The sequence below is a fragment of the Trichechus manatus genome, unplaced genomic scaffold (assembly GCF_000243295.1).
Source record: "Trichechus manatus latirostris isolate Lorelei unplaced genomic scaffold, TriManLat1.0 scaffold00007, whole genome shotgun sequence".
Classification (NCBI taxonomy): Eukaryota; Metazoa; Chordata; class Mammalia; order Sirenia; family Trichechidae; genus Trichechus; species Trichechus manatus.
Genome location: NW_004443943.1, coordinates 14902980 through 14923646, shown reverse-complemented (window position 1 = coordinate 14923646; position 20667 = coordinate 14902980). Strand labels below are relative to the sequence as shown.

At 38.5% G+C, this 20667-nt stretch overlaps 1 protein-coding gene across 2 annotated transcripts in view; it reads left to right on the top strand.

Annotated features, from left to right (window-relative positions):
- Positions 1–14504, top strand: part of RNLS (renalase, FAD dependent amine oxidase) — a 313877-nt gene extending 299373 nt beyond the window's left edge. The window contains exons 7-8 of one of the 2 annotated variants that reach the window (XM_023739756.1): positions 11995–12182; positions 13981–14504. In XM_023739756.1, the coding sequence (XP_023595524.1) occupies positions 11995–12147 (153 nt within the window). In that variant the 3' untranslated portion in view covers positions 12148–12182; positions 13981–14504. Of the gene's footprint in view, positions 1–11994; positions 12535–13980 lie in introns of those variants that run through there. The other variant, XM_004369903.3, reaches the window with a different exon arrangement.
- Positions 14505–20667: the final 6163 nt, after the last annotated feature.

Here is a 20667-nt window from a genome sequence, read left to right as displayed (position 1 = left end):
TAAACACAACACATAAGAACCAATTAAAAATATACCATCTCTGCAGGAAAGCACCCATGCGTCGATGAAGCTCTTTATGAATACAAATACAGTACCGTAACATAACACAAGATTGAGCCTCAAACATGAGCGGCCAAAAGAAGTATACTATTTTTTAAGGAAACATATCTAAAAATAGATTAAATGGTATAATTAGCATCCCAATTTATCATTATTATCCCAGTCCTGAGTATCACTTATCTTAAATAATATACAAAGTATGGTTAAGAGAAAATTCTCATCATCACTCTTTTTAACAATATACCATATATATCCCATATGGATATAATTTCTGGCTGTGCTACAAAAATCTGAGTATAGAGTCAACTGTTTTAAGAATTTTTAAAAGTTATAAACACAGATTGGCAAGTTGGCCCACAGAAGTACATTACTGTACTTAATGGTGGTTTATTTTCTCTCTGACACCTATAGCTTTCAAGAATGTATTTGCCATCTCCTAGGGGGGAAAAATTGTTTAAAGATTTAGACTTGTGTCTATCATTAGCCATAAACCGGCAATAGTATGGACTATATCTCTATGGCCTCTATCTTTTGAAATTAAAGCGAGTGTGTGTGCATCCCATCATACACACATATACATTCCCCCCCACACACACACACATTTATGTTTTATACCCTTTCTAGGTATTCTGTATTAGTTTCCTAGGACTGTCATAACAGAGTATCACAAACTATGTAGCCTTAAGACAACAGAAATTTATTGTCTCCCAGTGCTAGAGTCTAGAATTGTGAATTCTGTGTATTGGCAGGGCCATGTTCTTGCCAAAGACACCAAGGGAAGATCCTTTCTTGTTTTTCGCAGCTTCTGGTAGCCCCAGACATTCCTTATCTTGTGGCAGCACAATTCTAATCTCTGCACCTGGGTTTACATGGACATCTTTCCTCTGTGTCTCTCTGTCTGTGCCTCTTCCATTCTTTTTATAAGGACATCAGTCATACTGGATTAGGGCTCACCCTGTTCTGCTATGACTGCATCTTAACTAATTACAAATGCAAAAATCCTATTTCCAAATAAGGTCATATTCACAGGTACTGAAGGTTAGGACTTCAAGTTTTTTTTTTGTTTTGTTTTGGTGGGGGAACACGATTCAACCTATAACATATTCTTTGCAATAGTATTTTATGAAATAAGGGTGGATTCGCTGGGTAAGAAACTATCCTCACTTCCCATTTGAAATTCAGGTTGATTCAAATATTCTTGGTGCCTTGCTTGGTGTCTGCAAAAGGTGAGCTAGAGGCAGAGAATCCAGCTTTCTAGGGGTAACGACATAAGTTTCAGAGCAAAGATCATGACCAGAAAAGCCTCCATTCTAGGCATTTCTAGGCTGTTCAAGAACTGGGTTAGAATGGAAGTAAAGTAGGAGAAAAAAAAAAGGAGATGTCAAGTGTGATGAAGTGGAAGGTGGTTAATAAGGACCTTCAGGAAAGGAGTGCTGGTGGCACAGTGGTTAAGAGCTTGGCTGCTAACCAAAAGGTAGGCAGTTTGAATCCACCAGTTGCTTCTTGGAAACCCTCTGGGGCAGTTCTACTCTGTCTTATAGTCGGAATTGACTTGACAGCAGTGAGTTTGGTTCTTTGGTTTTATTCAGGGGAAAAAAAGTAGAATTTAGAGAATGAGAAACCAAAAAAAAAAAAAAAAATTTCATGGAGAAAAGTAATTCTACTACATTTAGAGGCCATTTAAACACTGAGAATTTAAAACTTTTAAAGGTGAAATAGTTTTTTATGGCTCGTATGCATACATTCTTTGAACAAACATTGAGTCAACACCAACCATGTATAATGGGGTAATAGATGCTGAGAATACAAAGATGACTAAGATACAGTCCTGTAGCTTCCTATTTCTGAGAACTGAAAAGGCTTTTTAAACATCAAATATCTCTTACCGAGCTACCTTTTGGTGAGTTAAATTTAAGTAATCAGCAACATTTTATTGCATTTTCATCAAAACGCAGAGGAATTTAAAAATAATAATAATAGAGTGGTATGGAAATATATTTGAACTTGGCCAATAGAAACAACATCTTGTAATGTTTAAAAAAAAATCTGTATTCAACTTTCTTTCTCCCCTCCCCATCTTCCTTTTCTGTATCATTGAAGTTTGCTTAGTGGTTGATAGTATTTTGCACTGTTAACACAAAGCTGAAGTACTATCCCTTTTAGAGTATCCGGACTAGTTCTCCATCTTAAAATATATAAACAGACATTTCCAATGACATTAGCTTAAGTTTTGGTCTCTCCATTTATTTACATTTTTTCTTCTTTTTTGTAAACAAGTGTGTAATACATGCTGTAATCAATGCCTTGGGAATACCGTAAGAATGGGGAGATGTATACAAAGAACCAATACAAACCACATTTCCCCTCGAGGGCATATGTGATTTGAAGATAGGTTATTGTTCCACGTTTGAGTAAGCTTTTTCTTCTACATCCCTATTTTTCTCCAAACATTTTATGGTTACTACTTGAATATTTAGACACAGCTGAACAAAGAAAGAATATGTTGCCAGGCTCTAGTTCTATCTAGATTAACCAATTGCCATCTAATTGACTCTGACTCATGGTGACCCCATGTGTGTCAGAGTAGAACTGCACTCCACTGGGTTTTCAGTGACTGATTTTTTGGGAGTAGATCACCAGGCCTTTTTTCCGAGGCACTTCTGGGTGAACTCGAACTTTCAACTTTTGGTTAGTACTTGTATATAAGAGATGTTGTGCAAGATTCTGGGAAATAAGTTTTTCACAAGATTTTATTCAATTTTTAAAAATTATTCATCCACTCACCCAGCCTAAACGAAGATTGTCCAATGTTACCTGAGATCACTGTTGGTTTTTCCAAGCCAACCTACATCTTTATGGAAAGCATTCCTCAGACTGACAGAGACTCTGTGCTCTGAGCCACATCAAGCAACACCCCAGAGCAGTGGTTCCAGGCGTTTTTATTCCATGGAGCAGTAAATTTCCCCTGACTGTTTTGGGAACCTATATAATATTGCCATCTTTACATTCTGCAATTAAGAATTTAAAAATACAAAAATACAGTACAGGAATTTAATGAAAAGAATAACCCAAAAAATAGTAAAGATATGCCCTCATAATGTATTAATAAGTATTATAAATATAATACAGTTAGCCCTGTGAAAAATCTCACAAGTCTCCTTATTTTTTTCTTATTTTGCCGTGATTGGCTTTTGGGAACCAGTACCTTTGAGCTTTGCATAGGGCTATAAAAGAATAAGTTAACCAAATATTCAGTCCCTGCTGTTTATGTTCCATGGCATAGCTTCAAGTTTACACTGGCAGCAGAGTAGAGGAAGGCAAGGAAGTGAGAAAATGTATGAATCAGCTCCATACCATCTCAGCCCTCAGAGCTATTCATTATTGCCAGTGCGGTCAGTACCTCACACACACAATGGGCTGGAGAAATGCCAACACAAAGAGATTATTACTCAGCGATTGCCCAATCAAATTAGTGTGCAACTAGGAGACAATAGGATTTCCCCAGAATCTGGAGACAATTTAAGGACAGGGTCACCCCTGAGACATTGGAATTGATAAACATTAACTTAAAACTTCAGTGTGAGTATCAAAAACAAAGTAATGGCTTAGACAGCTACATCTGCTATCAAGACTCAGGCATACCAAAACCAAACTAAACCAGTTTTCAATGAGTCAGTTCCAACGCGTGGCAACCCCATATGTGTCAGAGTAGAGTTGTACTCCATAGGGTTTTCAATGGCTGATTTTTGGGAGGTAGATTGCCAGACCTTGCTTTCTGCTGAGGCGCCTCTGGGTGAACTCGAACTTCCAACCTTTTGGTTAGCAGCTGAGCATGTTAACCGTTTGCACCACCTAGAGACTCCAGACTCGGGCATACCCAAGGCCAATTTAAGTGACCCTCAGGAATGTAATGTAACTTAAGAAAGCAGTAAAATGATGTACAGGCTTTTACAATGTCTTTTTTGAATGAAAATTACCTCACTTGCAACTGAGAAATAGGCGATCAGTATTAAGGAGGAATCATCTTGGCTTCGTGCTTGTTTATATTTTGAAGTGATCGTTTTCTCACAAGCATGGATAAAGCCTTAGCAAATGCAAATGTGAAGATTGTGAAAACTGAAAATCTACAGGCATGCCTTCCTTTAGTGCAAATAGTGGCCATTTCAGAGGCTTGAAGAACTGCTGGGTTTCCCTCCACGTTAGGCTCTTCAGTAAGGGTACGAGAGCAGACAATGAAACCACAAAGATGTTTCCCTTTTGCTAAAATAATGAACCGATGAAGAAGAAGGCTACACCCTAGATCATATTTTTTATTTAGAACAAAATGGTTTCTTTTAGAAGCAACCATCCACCAGACCTGTATCTTGAAGGAGGAAGCACGGCCCAAAGTTTAGGCTGCAAAGGACAGACTGACTAATGCTTAATGCTGATGCTAGGAGAAAATGTGAACTATGCTAATCATTTTATCACGACGTTTATTGTTGTTGTTAGTGCTTGGTTCAAACTTCCAGAGGTCTTGAGTCCTCTGCCTCAATTCTGTTTTTCCCATAAGCCTTGATAGCTTTGTCATATTTTTTTTAATTGTAGTAGATATATATATAACAGTTCAACAATCTTCACATGCACAGCTAAGTGACATTATGTTCATCATTTTGTTCAACCATCACCCTTATCCAGTCCCAAATTTTTCCATCACCCTTAACAGAAACTCAGTGTCCCCTAAGCACAGTCCTCGTTTCATCCCTCTCTCCCACCCACACCTAGTAACCACTAAAAAACTTTGGTCTCTATACACTTGCTTATTCTAGATATTTCATGTAAGTGAGATCATACAATATTTGTCCTTTTGTGACCTACCTCACTCAGCATGTTTTCAAGCTTCATCCATGCTACAACATGGATAGTTTTAATGTGCAATTTTGTAGAATTAAGGTTGTGGCTAAAACACTTGTATTTTATTTTCATATGGCCATCAGAGCCCCGATGTGAACATGACAGGACAGTGGTCAAGAGGGGGTTGTTAGAACGAATTGTAATTAGGCTTCAAGTTATCATCCAGAGGAAATCAGTCCTGATGTGAGCCTAAGTCTTGGCATTGAAATATCTCTGGTGTGGAGAAGGGTAATGTATCAGGTTATCCTGGCTAAATAGGAAAAAGGGAAAAAAATCTAGCGCAGTCTGTTTAATTCCCTTATTTCTAATTATGTGTTTGCTCTGCAATCTTCTAATCCAGGCTTGGTCTATAGGATTCCTCTCGAGTGCTAACTCTGATTGACTAGTCGTGGCTGCCTGTAGCACTGAAGTGAGAAGAGTGCTGAGGCCATTTCTAGCTCAGTGGAAAAGATGCCACAATTGATTAGTGATGTCTATCAGAAGTTGACCCACATGTGTCACCCCTATAATCTATGATACAGTTGAGGAAATTTGCCTACCAAGATGAATGATCTGGGTAGACAACTAGTCTTGGTTCTGAAATCAGTACATTTACCTTTGTAAATGGACAAATCGATTCTGTAATAACCAGTCTATCTCTGTCAGTTTCATCTGAGGCTGCTCATTTGGGTGAACTGACAAAATGGAGCATTTAAACCAATAAAGCTGAAGATGTTAGCACTCCTGACACTGATTATGCTCCTTATCTGAAAAGACTCTACTTAAAAGATCCTGCCACTCATTATCTTTTGACTTATTATGTACTGTATTTTTATGCAAATAACATGCATCTTCTACATTGGTTTGCCAACTGCTCCCTCCCCGTCACGGGGTATTTTCATAAGTGCTGCTATGCCATCTTTTTTTCAATGTTGATGTAAAAAAAAAAAAAAATTAGCATTCACACTTATAAAAATACCTTGAAGAGGGAGGGAATGGTTGGCAAACAAATGTAGAAGGCGTGTGTTATTTGCATAAAAATTTGGTATTTGCTAGTAAGTACTATACTTCTCTCCTTACCCAATTTAATATTTTCCATACTTTATCAATTCTAAGATCCCATCAAATTGTGATTCACCAGGAGACAGTCCAGATGTAGTTGTTACACGTGAGCTTGGTTGTTATTTCTGGGCTTTATTTAGAGGCACCTGGGAAGACACGCCTGGCAGTCTGCTTCAGAAAGATCACAACTTTGAAAACCCTATGGAGCAGTTCTACTCTACACTTGCGGAGTCTACATGAGTCATAACTGACTCAGTAGCAACTAACAACAGTGGACAACTATACCCCCTTGACATTTAAGGTAGCAGGCCATTTAAGGGCCATTTGAAGGAAGAATATGAGTCCTAAAACCTTTCTTTTCCCACCAAAGAGAAAAAGGCCATAATCAGAATTTGCAAAACAGGTGTCAGCAGCTTGGGAGAAAATCCCAGAAAGAATAACTCAGTGGAGCACTCTTGTAAGAAATGCTGCATCACCAGTGCTCTAGATGGTATGGAGGATAGGTTGTGGCGGGGAAAGGATGGATATCAACAACTCTGAGTCAAAGAGTATTTCAGAGGAGTCGAACTCTGAATGTGAAGAAGTTTTTAGGAAAAGCTTAACCGACTTATTCCCCTTACACTTTCCTTTTTAATGTATGCCAAAGATCTATAGATCTAAAACAAGTATAAAAGAACTTTTATAGTAACTATAAAATAAACCATTCGTGCCATGCTGACACCACTTTTTTCTCTCTCTTTGGTACATAGTCATGCCTCTTGTAGTTGATGATGTCTTAGGGTCAATGAAATGAAGTATAATTTACATCCATAACAAGTAAGGAAATGCAATAGCAAAGATCTAATTATTCATAGGTTGTCCAAGTTCCCTCATCAAGTTAATTGTATGTCTAGGATTAGAATGTATGAGACCTTAATTCTTGCCTAGACCAATTGAACATCACTTAGTGCCATGATTCAGAAAGGTTGGTCTTGAGTAGCCAAATTATTGACAGGCTGGCCAACTAGAACCGGTCAGCCTAAAACATAGCTACTTTACAAGCCACAGCAATGGAATTGTTCTGTAGGGGTAGACATCTGACAGTCCAAGGATAAGCTTGAGCTCTCAGTATAGGTATGTGTGCTTCTGGAAGGAGAATTCACATTACATCATGCTTGTTACTGATTTTTTTTTCTTCTAATTAAAAACTATCATTTTGTGGGAATGTTCATCAGCCTATTTCTCTTCCTCCCTCTTTCTTGTCATCTTTAATTTCATCCTCACACAAAAGGAACTTTTTGTGTGTGAATTTCTGCAACTAATGATCATGATATAAAGAAACTATTAGGTTGAGCCATGTAAAAATTGTCAATATTTTACCATTGCTGACCTACAGAATTCACAAGTTTGTACGGTTCAACTTAATGCATGTCATACCAGACATGTTCATCTAAAGCGCAGTCAGGGTTACTGAGGGCCTTCTAAACAGCCGTTTCATTTGAGCTTCTGTCCAGCTCTATCTGGGAGCCTCTGAATAACACTTTTTGTGTAGATAGTTCTCTGTGAAGAACTTCACTTGATCAACTGTGTATACAAGACTCCGTAGTTGTTTTAACTCAGTAAACATTTATTGTGCACTTAATACAGGCCTTGCATACAAAGACTGGTGAATCACAGTCCCTACTCTCAGGAGCATGCAGTCTAGGAAAGGGGGCAGGCATGCAAATAATTAGAGTGCGAGATAGCAAGTAACGTAATAGGTGTACGTAATATGCTGAAGAGGCACTTACCCTGCCTGGCAGAGCAAGAAGACCTCAGAGGAGGTGACATTTGTGCTGGGTCTTGAAGGAAGAGCAGGGCAAAAAAGAAAGGGAAAGGTACACAATCAGATACACAGATGCACAACCAAGAAAGGTATGCTTGAAGAACCTTAGTTTGGATGTAAACAGGACATGTGGTAAAGGTGAGAGAAGTGGCAGGAGATGAGGCTTGACTGGAGGTGAGGCCTTGATTATGAAGGACCTTCAGTGCAGGGCTGAGGAGTTTGCCTTTTATTCTGCAGGTGCAGAGAAGTCACAAAACACATTCATGTGAGTTTAAATGTTCTGTTCTGAATTTGTACCTCCAGCCATCAATTAAGTTTATAGAAACATTACATTAGTGACTCCCAGACGATCAGCTTCTGCAGGCAAGACTTCTTTCAGACTACCCCTGGCACACATCTGAGCTGTAGCAACCTGGATTTCCAAGGGCTTGTTCAGCCCTGACATGTCTCTTAAACACAGTCATTGAGTTGCGGTTCCTCACTGTGGCTGGCAGCGTAGCCAAAGGCTGCGTTATTGTGAGAGATTGTGGCTTTGACAATTATGTGCTCCTCCACTGCTGGGCTCTTTACTTCACATGGGTGAAGGAGCTTGCCAACACACACTCTATGTTTCCATATTTTCCTCATTGGGTAATTGCAAAGTGGGTGATTCCGCCTAAATGCAGCAAGATTGATTTCATCCAAACTGCCGACTGGCTAATCAGCGGCCCAGTTTTCCAGCCGTGTGATTTGGCATCTGGCATTTACCACTCATCAAATTAAATTACACAGCACCAATAAATTATCAGCTCACCCCTGGGCAGAACATTTTCCCTTACGCTCCCTTCTGCTTAATGTTATATAATGTTTAATAATGCCACAGTTTATCTATACAGGGACAGCAACTGGAATGTATCAGAATTTTACCACAAACAGAGATGTGCGTGTGTGTGTGTGCATTTATAAATTATACACATATGTATATATATTAAAGATAGACACACACATATATATGAATATATATGAATGAGCTGTCCCATGTATGTGAGTTTTCCAGATGCCTAAAACTAAGTGACTCTCAAACATTTTTGCTTTGTTTTACTTAAATAGAGTCTTTATGACAAGGTTTCTGCAAAGTGTGTGTCAGCTCTGGAGTCATGCTGCAGCTTTTGAGTCCCTGCTTCCCCTACTAGCTTTCTGTCCTTGGCCAAGTAACATCTGAGTCTCGAATTTCTCATCTCTAAAATGAGAATAATAGTAACCACTTACTAAGGTTGCTGTATGAATTAAATGGGAGCTGCAATAAACATTCAAAAAACACGAGCATTTAAAACTTCATTCGTGTTAGAATTGGTTTTTGAAAACTGGTGTCATCATCATGAGCATTAATAATCACAGGACAACCAAAATAACTGATGGCCTCAGGGCCTATTAAGCACCAGAGGTTATTTGCCCCTCTGCTGAATGGCCCCAGACTGGCAGACTTGTTCCCAGTCCTGTATGTGTTTTGAGTTCTTATGTAACATCTTGTGTTTTCAGACTATCAGTTGTCACATTCTGAAATCGCTAATATTTAAGAATCCAGCAGTTTTCTTCATCAGTATGGATTACACCTGAACGTGAAGAAAATGAAAATCCTCACAACTAGACTGATAATAAAGTCATAATAAATGAAGAAAAAAATCATAGTTGTCAACGATTTCATTCTACTTGGATCAACAGTCAGCATCCATTGAAGCAGCAGTCAAGAAGTCAAATAATGTATTGCATTGGGCAGATCTGCTACAAAATATCTCTTTAAAGTTTTGAAAGGATGTCACTTTGATGACTAAAGTGCACAAGACTCAAGCCATGGTCTTCTCAATTACCTCATATGCATGTGAAAGTTGGATAGTGAAAAAGGAAGACAGAAGAAGAATCGATGTATTCGAACAGTGGTGTTGGTGAAGAATATTGAATATCCTGCAGACTGCCAGAAGAATGAGCAAATCGTCTTAGAAGAAATACAACCAGGCTGTTCCTTTGAAACGAAGATGTAGAGACTTCAACTCACTTACTTTGGACATATCAGGAAAGACCAATTGCTAGAAAAAGACGTCGTGGTTGGTAAAGTAGACGGTCAGTGAAAATGAGGAAAACCCTCAATGAAATGGATTGACACAATAGCCACAGTGGATTCAAACTCACCAACAATCATGAGCAGGACCGGTCAACACTTATGTTCTTACGTATAACAGAACATAAGGTCGCCATGAGTTGGAGCCAACTCAACAGCAGCTAACAAGAAGCAGTTTTCTTTCTCCTTTAATTTCTCACTGATAAATCAAGTAATCCAACTTGTTAAAATTCTATCAAAAGTAGAAATTAAAAAGCCCTGATTGAACGTCCAAGTCTGTGCTTCAGTGTCTCCACTATGTGCTATTTTAGCCACTCAAAAATATTTTCTGCCAATTTCAAGATTATCTGCTGTGTTTACAATAGACAATGTTTTTATAAAGTGACTTTCAGAAAAATGAAAGAATACTCTTAACATTTTATGCCGGTGTCTGAGTGACACAGGTCTCTAAAGGGCTATATCTTTAGAAGTCAACAAGGAAAAAATAATATCACCTCTTTTTTTAAAGAGCAAAATATAACATATAAATAAAAATATAAAGTTTTTCTGGTTTGAAAAATTTATAAAGGCTTATACTAATGTAGCCTGTCTAGGACCAAAATTTCAGCACCATAATCCAAATAGCAATTATTACATTTTTAATTTATTTTTAAGTAAGCAAATTCTTATGGACCTTATTACTCTCCATGAAATGCTGTATAAGAGAAACCAAATCTACCATGTTATAGTCTATACAAATGGCACCCCCTAAAGTTGTGTGGTGAAGCTGTCCCAAGTGAGATTGTCTTTGCAATAAGTTTGTGTGTGTGCGTGCATGGGGTTTTTGGGGGGGTATTTTGGTGCTTCAGTGGCCAAACCATCTCAGTGTCCAAGAAAACTACATTTATCTCTCACTCATTCTCCTCACTGTGAATGCTTGTTAATATAATTCATCCTAATTTTGAGCATAATTTTTCCAGGAAATTTTCCTCATTTTTAATGTTATGAACTAGATGCTACAAAATAAATAAACCCCAGACTTTGGCTGATTCTCTTCCATTTAGTTCATAAAAACCAAACCAAATCAAACCTGTTGCTGTCAAGTTGATTCCAACTCATAGCGACCCTATAGTACAAGGCAGAACTTCCACATAGTTTCCAAGGAGCAGCTGGTGGATTTGAACTGCTGGTCTTTCGGTTAGTAGCCAAGCTCTTAACCACTGCACCACCATGGTTTTAGTTTGTAAGTAGTAAATTCTATGTCTTTAGTAGACATTTTTTAATGTATGAGTTTTATATATCTTTTATTTTGAAAAATTATATCCCTCCTATGTTGCCACCTCCCCTTCTCCTAGCCAGCCCCCCACCCAACAGCACACACGCACTTTCACTTGCCCCAGAGTTTCGTAAGCACACTTTGCCCTCTCTTGCCCAGAGCCACATGCTGCTTCCTCTTTTTGGAATCACCTTCACCTGCCGGTTTCCTTGACTGACAAACTCTTATGCATCCCTCAGAAACTCAAATGAAATTCCCAGTAATGTTCCCTTTGAAGTATTTTGTGTCCCAGTGGGCTTGGTTGGGTTCTCTTCCATGTGTTCTCCTTTATGCTATCTTAGCCCTTAACCCCGCCCCCGCCCCGCCCCATTATGTGCCAGCCATCCATGCTGAACTGTAAACTCCTTTAGGACACAGCCTACGTCTTAGTCTCTTTTGTATCCACCTTGTTGGTATATAGCAGATACTCAATAATTGTTTGGTGAATGATTTCATGAATGTCATTTCCCCCATATTAAAAACAAAAACCCCATACTTCCAACTAATTTAGCATATCATGACCTACATACTTTGAAATTCAGCACACTTTTGATTAAGTGTGCTTTGAATAACTGAATTCAATTTAGTATATTGAATAACTGAAAATGTAAACATTTTTAAATGTAAATGTAAACACTTGGGGTAATGGACAAGATTAGAGGTCTTAGTTTTGTTTTCCTTCCCTCATTGTGAGAAACCTTAATTTCTCCAGGTAGAGAAACCTTCCCCTAGGTGGGCATTGCCATGACACCAGGATGGGTCATGAAATGTCAACTGCAATCCCTTTTTTTTTTTTTACTTTTTCAGGTTACAAATGCTGCTGCCAACTGTCCTGGCCAAATGACTCTTCATGTCAAACCTTTCCTTGTGTGTGGAGGGGATGGGTTTACTCGTTCCAACTTTGACGGCTGCGTAACTTCTGCCAGATGTGTTTTGGAAGCTTTCAAGAATCATATTTAGTATTGGTATCCTTATTCTCTACATGTAATTTGGGGGTTTGTTTTAACAATTTTCTGTTATCGATTATTTTGTTTTCTTTTGTGTCAAGAAAAATTACTGGAAAATTGTTCTCCACTTGTCAGTTTTCATATGGAGTATAAAATCAATTTTATAATATTGATAGTTACAACCCATGCTAGAATGAAAATTCCTTGTACCTCACAATTTTTGCTACCTTTCTAAACTGCCACGACTACACCTTGTTGGAGGAAAAGTAGTATTTAAGAATAACAAATGATCCTCCAGAAAATTATATCATATCAAAGTAATAGTTCATGTTCCAAAGCCTTTGTTATCCTGTTGAAAATTTCAACTCCAAATAAAGGATAATCATTATCAAGACCTCATTTTTAGACCTTCAGATGTGTCCTTGAATCAATATTTTTGCAAATTACTAAACTACAAGATTCCTGCAAACTGTGGATAGCAGAGTGTAATTTTAGTTTCTCATTTCTCTCCCAAGTTATTAAATGATCCTGAATTGTAGGTCAAATATGTCATCATCTCTAGGATTGCAGTTTGGAGGGCAACTTGACTGACAGTGAAACGTCTTCAGATGTTCAGAAAATAACCAGATTCAACTTGATTTTCCAAGTCACACAGTATTTTTTAACCTTAAAAAAATTCTAGTCTTAATATGAAAGATAAAAATTAAATAGAAAATCTATCTTTCTTTACCTTTCTCTTTTTCCAACTGCTGATGCAGTTTTCTTAATGTGCTTTCTAGTATATCCTGTGACATTTAGACAGAAAGACTATGTCAAATTTAATGAATTTAACACAGCAAAAAATGTACCAAACCAGAAAATAGATGCACTGTAAGTAGTTCAATATGTGCCAGCGTAGTGGTTGAGCATGTCACCCACAAGCTTCAGTGACTTGACCGCGTGACTTGCTGGCTGGAGAGAATTGATCCCCAGCCTTCAAACAAGCTACCTGTTGCTAATTTGAATAGCAAAATGGTGAGTTCTGTCTTATAATTTTGAAAGGAAAGAATTTGTTTCAGTCTCTCAAACTAAGAAGAGTTCAACAAAAGACTTACTATCTTGGTAGTATTTAAAGATTCACACTTAGATGCTCACTATCCCATATATACCTACACAAGCACCGTCAGAACTGCTTATGATTGACAGAGTAGGGTTTGTGATTCTGCGGCACGGAATTTTATGTGTCCGGTTAGCAATCAATTGGTGGAAAATGAAAATGCCTAAATGAAGGTAATGTCACTTATTTTGAAAGCAAGGAAAGGAAAAAGGAAATTAATCCAGTCTTTATGAAAAGATAAATAATGAGATTTGTTCCTTCATTTTGGCAAATATTTAACATTTGGCTTTTTGCTTTCCGTTTAAAATATGGTAGAAAAGTTATTCACGTGTAGTAACTAATTTTTTTTAACTAATATAATTCTGGAGTCATTTGACTGAAAGGTCCTGAACAGTGTTATACTCCTTTCATGAATTTGTATCCTTCAAAGGTGAGAAGACAGATTTATAAAAGTGGAGAGGTGTACTTAAAGAAAGTATTCTTCTAAGCCATTACTGACAACTTTTAATATTTATTCATTCTAAGTATGTTTCCCTAAAATTGTGCATCTGGTTTGAGAGGGCTATGGCAATATGAGAATATGTAATATGTAGATTATTGTCATTTTGCTATTTTAATCATTTTGAAAACGCATTTTACATTTAGAATCCATCCCTAATAGAAACAGGCCAATTCCCTGATGCTCAAACAAGAAAACTAAATGAATCAAATGTTTGTGTTCTTTATTTTCATTTACTTCTTCCCCTTTAGAAATGAAACAGATACGTGAATATATGAGGCTGGAAGCCATCCCAAAGGGCTAAGAAACTCCATGGCCAAGATGCCCTAAAAGACCTCAGGGCTAAGGTATCAAACTCCCCTGGGACAGAGAGGTCAACACCCTTTGGAACAGTTGCTAAGGTGTATGTTTATCAGCCCCATAGGACCACACATCATCACAATATTTCCAAACGAGGACTTTTATTAATCAAGCCAGCCAAGGAAAGCTGCTCTGTTTTGAAAGGAGCATATTCAAGTGAGAAATGGCTTGAGCAGTGGGGTGATTTAATACTTGTTAGCTGATAAATATAGCCTTTGCTGGAATAAAACTTTATGATGCAGTGTTGAAAAGCTTAATTACTAAACTGTCTATGCACGTCTTGCTCAGGCAGCAAGGGTGACAAATTACAGCAGTGGAATAGTATTTTTCACCTTTGGCATTTCTGAAGGGGAAAAGTATGTCTAAAATCACTGAGAAAGCAGTAATAATCTTAGACCAGATATTACGGAGGGAGGGAAAAAAGACACTTCATTGAGTCACCAAGCCTTCTGTGCAAAATGCCATCATCCCCACCCCACGCCTACCCACTACCTTGTTAAGTGAAGAGAACAAGGTCAATTTTTACATTTATCTGGTATTTTATACTCATCCGAGCATGAATATATATATATATATATATATATATATTTCTACTTTTCATCCTTCTATGAGATAAGCAGAGCAGGGAATTCTTATCTGCAGTTGACAATGTGGAAACTGGGGCACAGAGCTTGATGAACCAAGGTCATATAATGGTATGTCAGGACAAGAAGCCATGCCTCCTATGACCCATTTCTGTTTACATGGTACCATGCTGCTGCCAGATGAAAGTGATAATTAAAGCTGAACTGAAATATTAGTTGGGGCTAGTCAGTACCATGTGGTCCTGCTATTGATGTTTCATTTCAGAGAGCTCACACTAATCCACGTATCTAGGAGTCTAATGTGGACTAAGTACCGGTTAAATGATTTATACTCTCATTATTTTCATTTGCTGGTTTATTTCCTTCTTTGGGGGGCACTTGCTGTGAGAAATAGCTGCATCCTAATGATACCGAATTTCAACCCCACAGGAGCTAGTTAGCACATAGACTAACTCTGTACTCATGTTTTCCTTCTGTATTCCTCTTTGTCCCCCTTGTTCCATTCTCCTCTCCTTTTCTGCTTACTGCCATTTCTTCTTCCCCTTCTATTGTTTTCTCCTGCCTGTTCTCCTAAGCCCAATTCTGTATTCTCAAACACCTGGAATATAAATGCAATCACATTATGATTGATAGTATTTGTACTTCCTTGTTGTAATAGATCTTTTTTTTTTTTTCTAAAGTTCAAAGTAGTTGATCCAGTTTTTTATTCAAGTTGATTGGACACCCATTATTTTGATTTTTCAAAAGTGGTGCAAGAATTTAAAACTGGCTGTAGCTTTCAGGGATCTCAGGGCTAATAACCTAAATGATTACTTCTTTAGTTTCTTCACTTCCTGTCCAAAGCATGTGCAAAGCATGGTACCAGGCTCTGTGGTGGACACAACAGAATATAATTAGCCATCTGCCCTGAAAAATTCTAGTTGGGAAGACAGGACCTTAGAGTGGGAGGCAGGGTAAAGGTACATGTTGGTGTAGTTGCAGGACATAAGATGCTCTAATTCACAAAGCTGGGAACTTCTAAGAGAAAGAATCATGTTTCCTTGGGGGAGAGAAGGTACTTACCAGTTGCAGAGATGTACCAGGTAAATGCATGCACAACTCCACCCCTCAGCAACACACCTGGGCAAACTACATGTTGGGGTCTAAACTGCATATTAGTGTGGTTAGGACATGTAAATCCTTTTCTGTGGAGAAGACTCAGTGGAGCATAGAAAGTAATTCCTGGCAAGAGGAAAGAAACTCAGGAAGTGTTAGTTTAGCTGGTGCAGGACTGAGCTGCTAAATTCCAGTATGGAATGTCTTTGTGTTTTATCCAGTATCATCTGACCAGGTAAGCCAGGGAAGGTTGAAATGATGATGTATCCTACATTTCCTTCTCAAGAGAGTAATTAAGGTTCACTTAAGGCTTCCTAGCAGAATCTAATGCATGAGCCTGCTAAGGAAAGTGTTAATTCACAGTAGAATTATAGAATCCTGGAATGCCCAAGTTTAGAGGGGCATGGAGACAAGTTGGGCCAGTCATTATTAACCATCTTGCATTTTTAACCTATTTGAGAAGCTGTGGAAAGCTATGAATCCTCTCCTAACAACAACAACAAAATCAACTGTGCGTATGTGCACACAGAATTTGAATACCATTTTAGAGCCTGCTGGACAGTTGCCTGTTTCTATAAAGTTTTATTGGAACACAGCCTTGCTCCTTGGTTTGAGTATTGTCTGTGGCTGCATTTGCACTAAACACTGGAGGTGAATATTTGCAACAGAGACTATATGGCCTGTAAAGCCTAACACAGTTACTGTCCAGTCCTTTAAGAAAAAGTTTGCTAATCCCTGTTTTAGGAGGTTCCAACCCTCCCCACCCCCGAGATCTATCTGTGGATGCTCAGGGCTCCGTGGGCCCCAGATTAAGAACCTCTAAAGCTTAACCTATGGGGCAGTTCTACTCTGACCCATAGGGTCACTATGAGTTAGAATCAACTCCATGGCAACGAGTAAAGCTTAACCATATTACTTTATGTAAATACAGGCTTATCCACACATCTGTTCCTTGTCTATAGCCAGTTGCCATCGAGTCAATTCCAACTCATGGCGACCCCATGTGTATCAAAGTAAAACTGTACTCTGTAGGGTTTTCATTAGCTGATTTTTTGGCAGTAGGCCCCAGGCCTTTCTTCCAAGGCATGTTTGTGTGAACTCGAACCTCCGACCTTTTGGTTAGCAGCCAAGCACATTAATCTTTTACACCATCTAGGGACTCCTCCTTGTCTATACTCCATTATAAATTCTTTAAGGCAAATAGTATAGCATTGCAGTTCAGAGCACATCTTCTGGAGCTAAATAAATGTATGTTTTAATCCAGACTCTGCTCCTTACTGTGGGACTTTGAGGCAGTTAAACAATCTCCCTTAGCCTTCTTTATCATCCAAAAAAATGGATTCTTAGTAGCTAACTCATAAGATTGTTGTGAGACTTAAAAATAGAATATATGTATATGTATATATATATATTTAAAGTATATATAAGATAAAATGTGTATAAATATTTACAGGGGCAGGAAATGAATCTACATACTTAGCCAAACACATTGAGAATGTGAAATCACTCACTCCCAGTTTTCAGTGTTTCAGAGGAATCCAGTCCAAACCTTACATATATAAGGTTTTATGTATTAAAACTTAGGAGAATGCTTAACACATAGTAAGCACTTAATAAATGATATCAGTGATGAAGATGGTGAAGAACGGGAGGAGGAGGGAGGAAAGATATAAACTGGTGGCCCTTGTGAAGGCCGGTTTCCTCTGCATCGTGTGGCAGAATCGCAAAGTGGGCCCTGAGACCAGCTGTGCCCGTTTTCTCTTTTCCTGTTACAGTTGGTAAGTAGGCAGTTGTTGCTTGAGGGGAAAGGCAGTTTGCTCTAATGTAGTCCTTGGAGAGAAACCAGGAAAGGTCATTACCAGAAGTAGGGATGCTATAAAGTAGGAGCATTCTCTGCAATGAACGGTGTCTTTTTCCTTAGCAAGTATGTGTGCTGAATGCAAAGAATTGCACGCTTGGATTGGATTCCTCTGAAGAGTATTTACTTAATCTCTGAAACACTGTGAAAACTGGGAGTGAGTTATTTCACATTCTTAATCTGTTCGGCTAAGTATGTAGATTCATTTCCTGTCCCTGGCCTTCATTTTTCAAAAGCTCAGCTCCTGGTAGGTTCCATGACATCTTGAATCCACCACTTTACAAGACCTGTGATCTTAAAGAAAGTTTCTTATGTCTCTGAGCCACAAAGCCCTCGTCAATTAAATGGGGATACTAATTTTACCTACCTTTAGGGTTAATCTGAGGAGTATAGAATATACATGTAAAGTGTTGTACCCCGCACATAGAAAATAGTCAATAAGTGTTAGCTATTATTACGTTATCAGTGAAATATGATTTAGGAAAATAATCCCCGTTCAGAACCATCACTGCATCCATAGGTAGTTTTAGACCTAGCTAGGAAGCCAGTTCAGTATTTGTAGAGCTCAGTGGGGACCGTATCGTGGCTTCAAGGGCCACTCTAAGTTTGGCCATGGAGTCACTTTTCTTCAGTAATTCTTACTGACTCTTGAGGGAATGAATGAACAAATGCTATTATGGTCTATTGCTGTGCTCCTTAACAAACCTTGCGTGCCACCTGTTTTTCCCCAGCCAATCTAGTCTCCCCACTCTTGGAATACTTCGTTGTTGTTCTTAGTTGCTGTCAAGTCTGCTCTGATTCACAGCAACCCCATGTACAACAGAATGAAATGCTGCCGGCATGCCTGAGTCCATTGTTGCCTTCCAACCTAGAGGACTCATCCTCCACAACTATATCAGACAATATTCTGATCCATAGGGTTTCCATTGGCTTTTTCAGAAATACATCACCCGGCCTTTCTTCCCAGTCTGTCTTATTCTGCAAGCTCCGCTGAAACCTGTCCACCATGGATGACCCTGCTGGTATTTGAAAGACTGGTGGCACAGTTTCCAGCATCATAGTAACATGTAAGTCACCACAGAACAACAAACTGACAGATGGGTGGTAACTTAAATAATATTTATTACATATGTAATTACTTGTTCAAATTTTACTTAACACCAAAACTGCAAGATCCACAAAAGTAGGACCAGTAAATGAGTGAATTCAACTAACATTTATTATTCAAATTTCAATAAATACCAAAAGGAAATTATTGCTGCTAATAAATTCTTCCATAGAACAAAATGCAACCTTATCCTTCATAGAGGAGATAAATACAACAGTATCTACATTCTCCCCATGCAGTTTCTATTCACTCATTGGGTCAACTCAGAAAGGCCTTACTTTATACTGCCTTCCATTATTACTTTTTTTTTTGAGGGGGGAGGGGGAGACAGAAGAGGCAGAAATGTGGGAGAGCTGCTCTACCATTTGAAATAGCCTCATTTTATACTTGTACTTTACTTCTCACCATTTTGCCTACTATTTAAGAATTTTTGTCCATGAAGCTAGAAACGCACCAGAGAACAGGAGCCTGCCGAGTTTGTTTTATGTTGTCCTACCTGAAAGGCTAGAATCATGTATACTGAAATTTATTAAAACCACAGATAATTGAATTACCTGCAGAAGGAGGTTAAATGAATTTCAATCTAAATAATCACTAACTAGAAATTCTTTTTGCACCAACTCTTCTCTTGTATTGCTAACTTCCTAGAATGCTTGGTTCACTTTTTTTTTTTTTTGAGTCTCTGTGGTAGAGATAACAGAATAAAATCAAATAAATCTTGCAAAGCTTTAGAATCAGAATTTCTGTACAATCTAGTAAGCTCCATGGAGGCAGAGATTTTTGTTTGTTTTCTTCACTTTGGGATCCCTAATGCCCAGGACAGTGCCTGGTACATATTGAATGAATAATTCAAGAACATTCAGACCAGCAATTAGGAAACTATATAATCTAATTAAAAGATGCTGTGAAAAAAATGAAAAACTGACCATTTAGAAAGCCTGACAAGTTACTGAAAAATGAAAATGAAAAAAAAAAAAATCCCAGCCTTACTTATGAATACGTACAGCAAGTTCCAGAAAGACAAGGATCATGTCTGACTTATCTAAAATGTATACCCAAAACCTAGCACAGAGCATGTCATATAGTAAGCCCTGAATAAATTTTTGTTGAATGATTAAATGACTGAAAGGAAAAGTGTAAATAAAAGTGAGCACTACTTCCTAAAAGACTCACGATAAACTATCTAAGAAGTTCAAGAGGAACTTAGAATGGGCCATCTCTGTGTAGTTGGTGTGCGTACACGCACATCTGCGTACTGGAGTTGGGGAAGAAAGTGTAGTTGGTGTGTGTACATGCACGTCTGTGTGCTGGAGTGGTAGAGGAAGGGGGAATGATGATTTCCTGTGCAATCAGCATAGCGCCTCTGGCCATGTATTCTGCCATTGTGACATATCCCCTACCAACACATGCAATCAGGGATTAAACTCATTACCGTTGAGTTGATTCCAACTCATAGCAACCCTATAGGACAGAGTAGAACTGCCCCATAGGAGTTCCAAGGAGTGGCTGGGGGATTCGAACTGCTGACCTTTTAGTTAGCCACCAAACACTTAACCACTGTGCCACCAGAGCTCCAATCAGGGATTCATGGCTAACGTTTTAATTTTTTCATAGTCTTTCTTTACTAGAACTCTTTCTTTATTAAACTTGCTCTAAGGGTGGCAAGAGTTAGGCCTACAGTAGGACCGACTTCTACTAGACAGTCGCCAACCTCAAACTTGCACCATATATTTTAACCATTACAATAACCCCACTCCCACTGCCACTGAGTCGATTCTGACTCATAGCAACCCTAGAGGGTTTTCAAGGCTGTGATGTTTACGGAAGCAGACTGTCATATCTTTCTCCCGCAAAGCAGCTTGTGGGTTCCAACCGCCGACCTTTTGGTTAGCAGCCGAGCACTTAACCGCTGTGCCACAGCTCTCCTTAACCA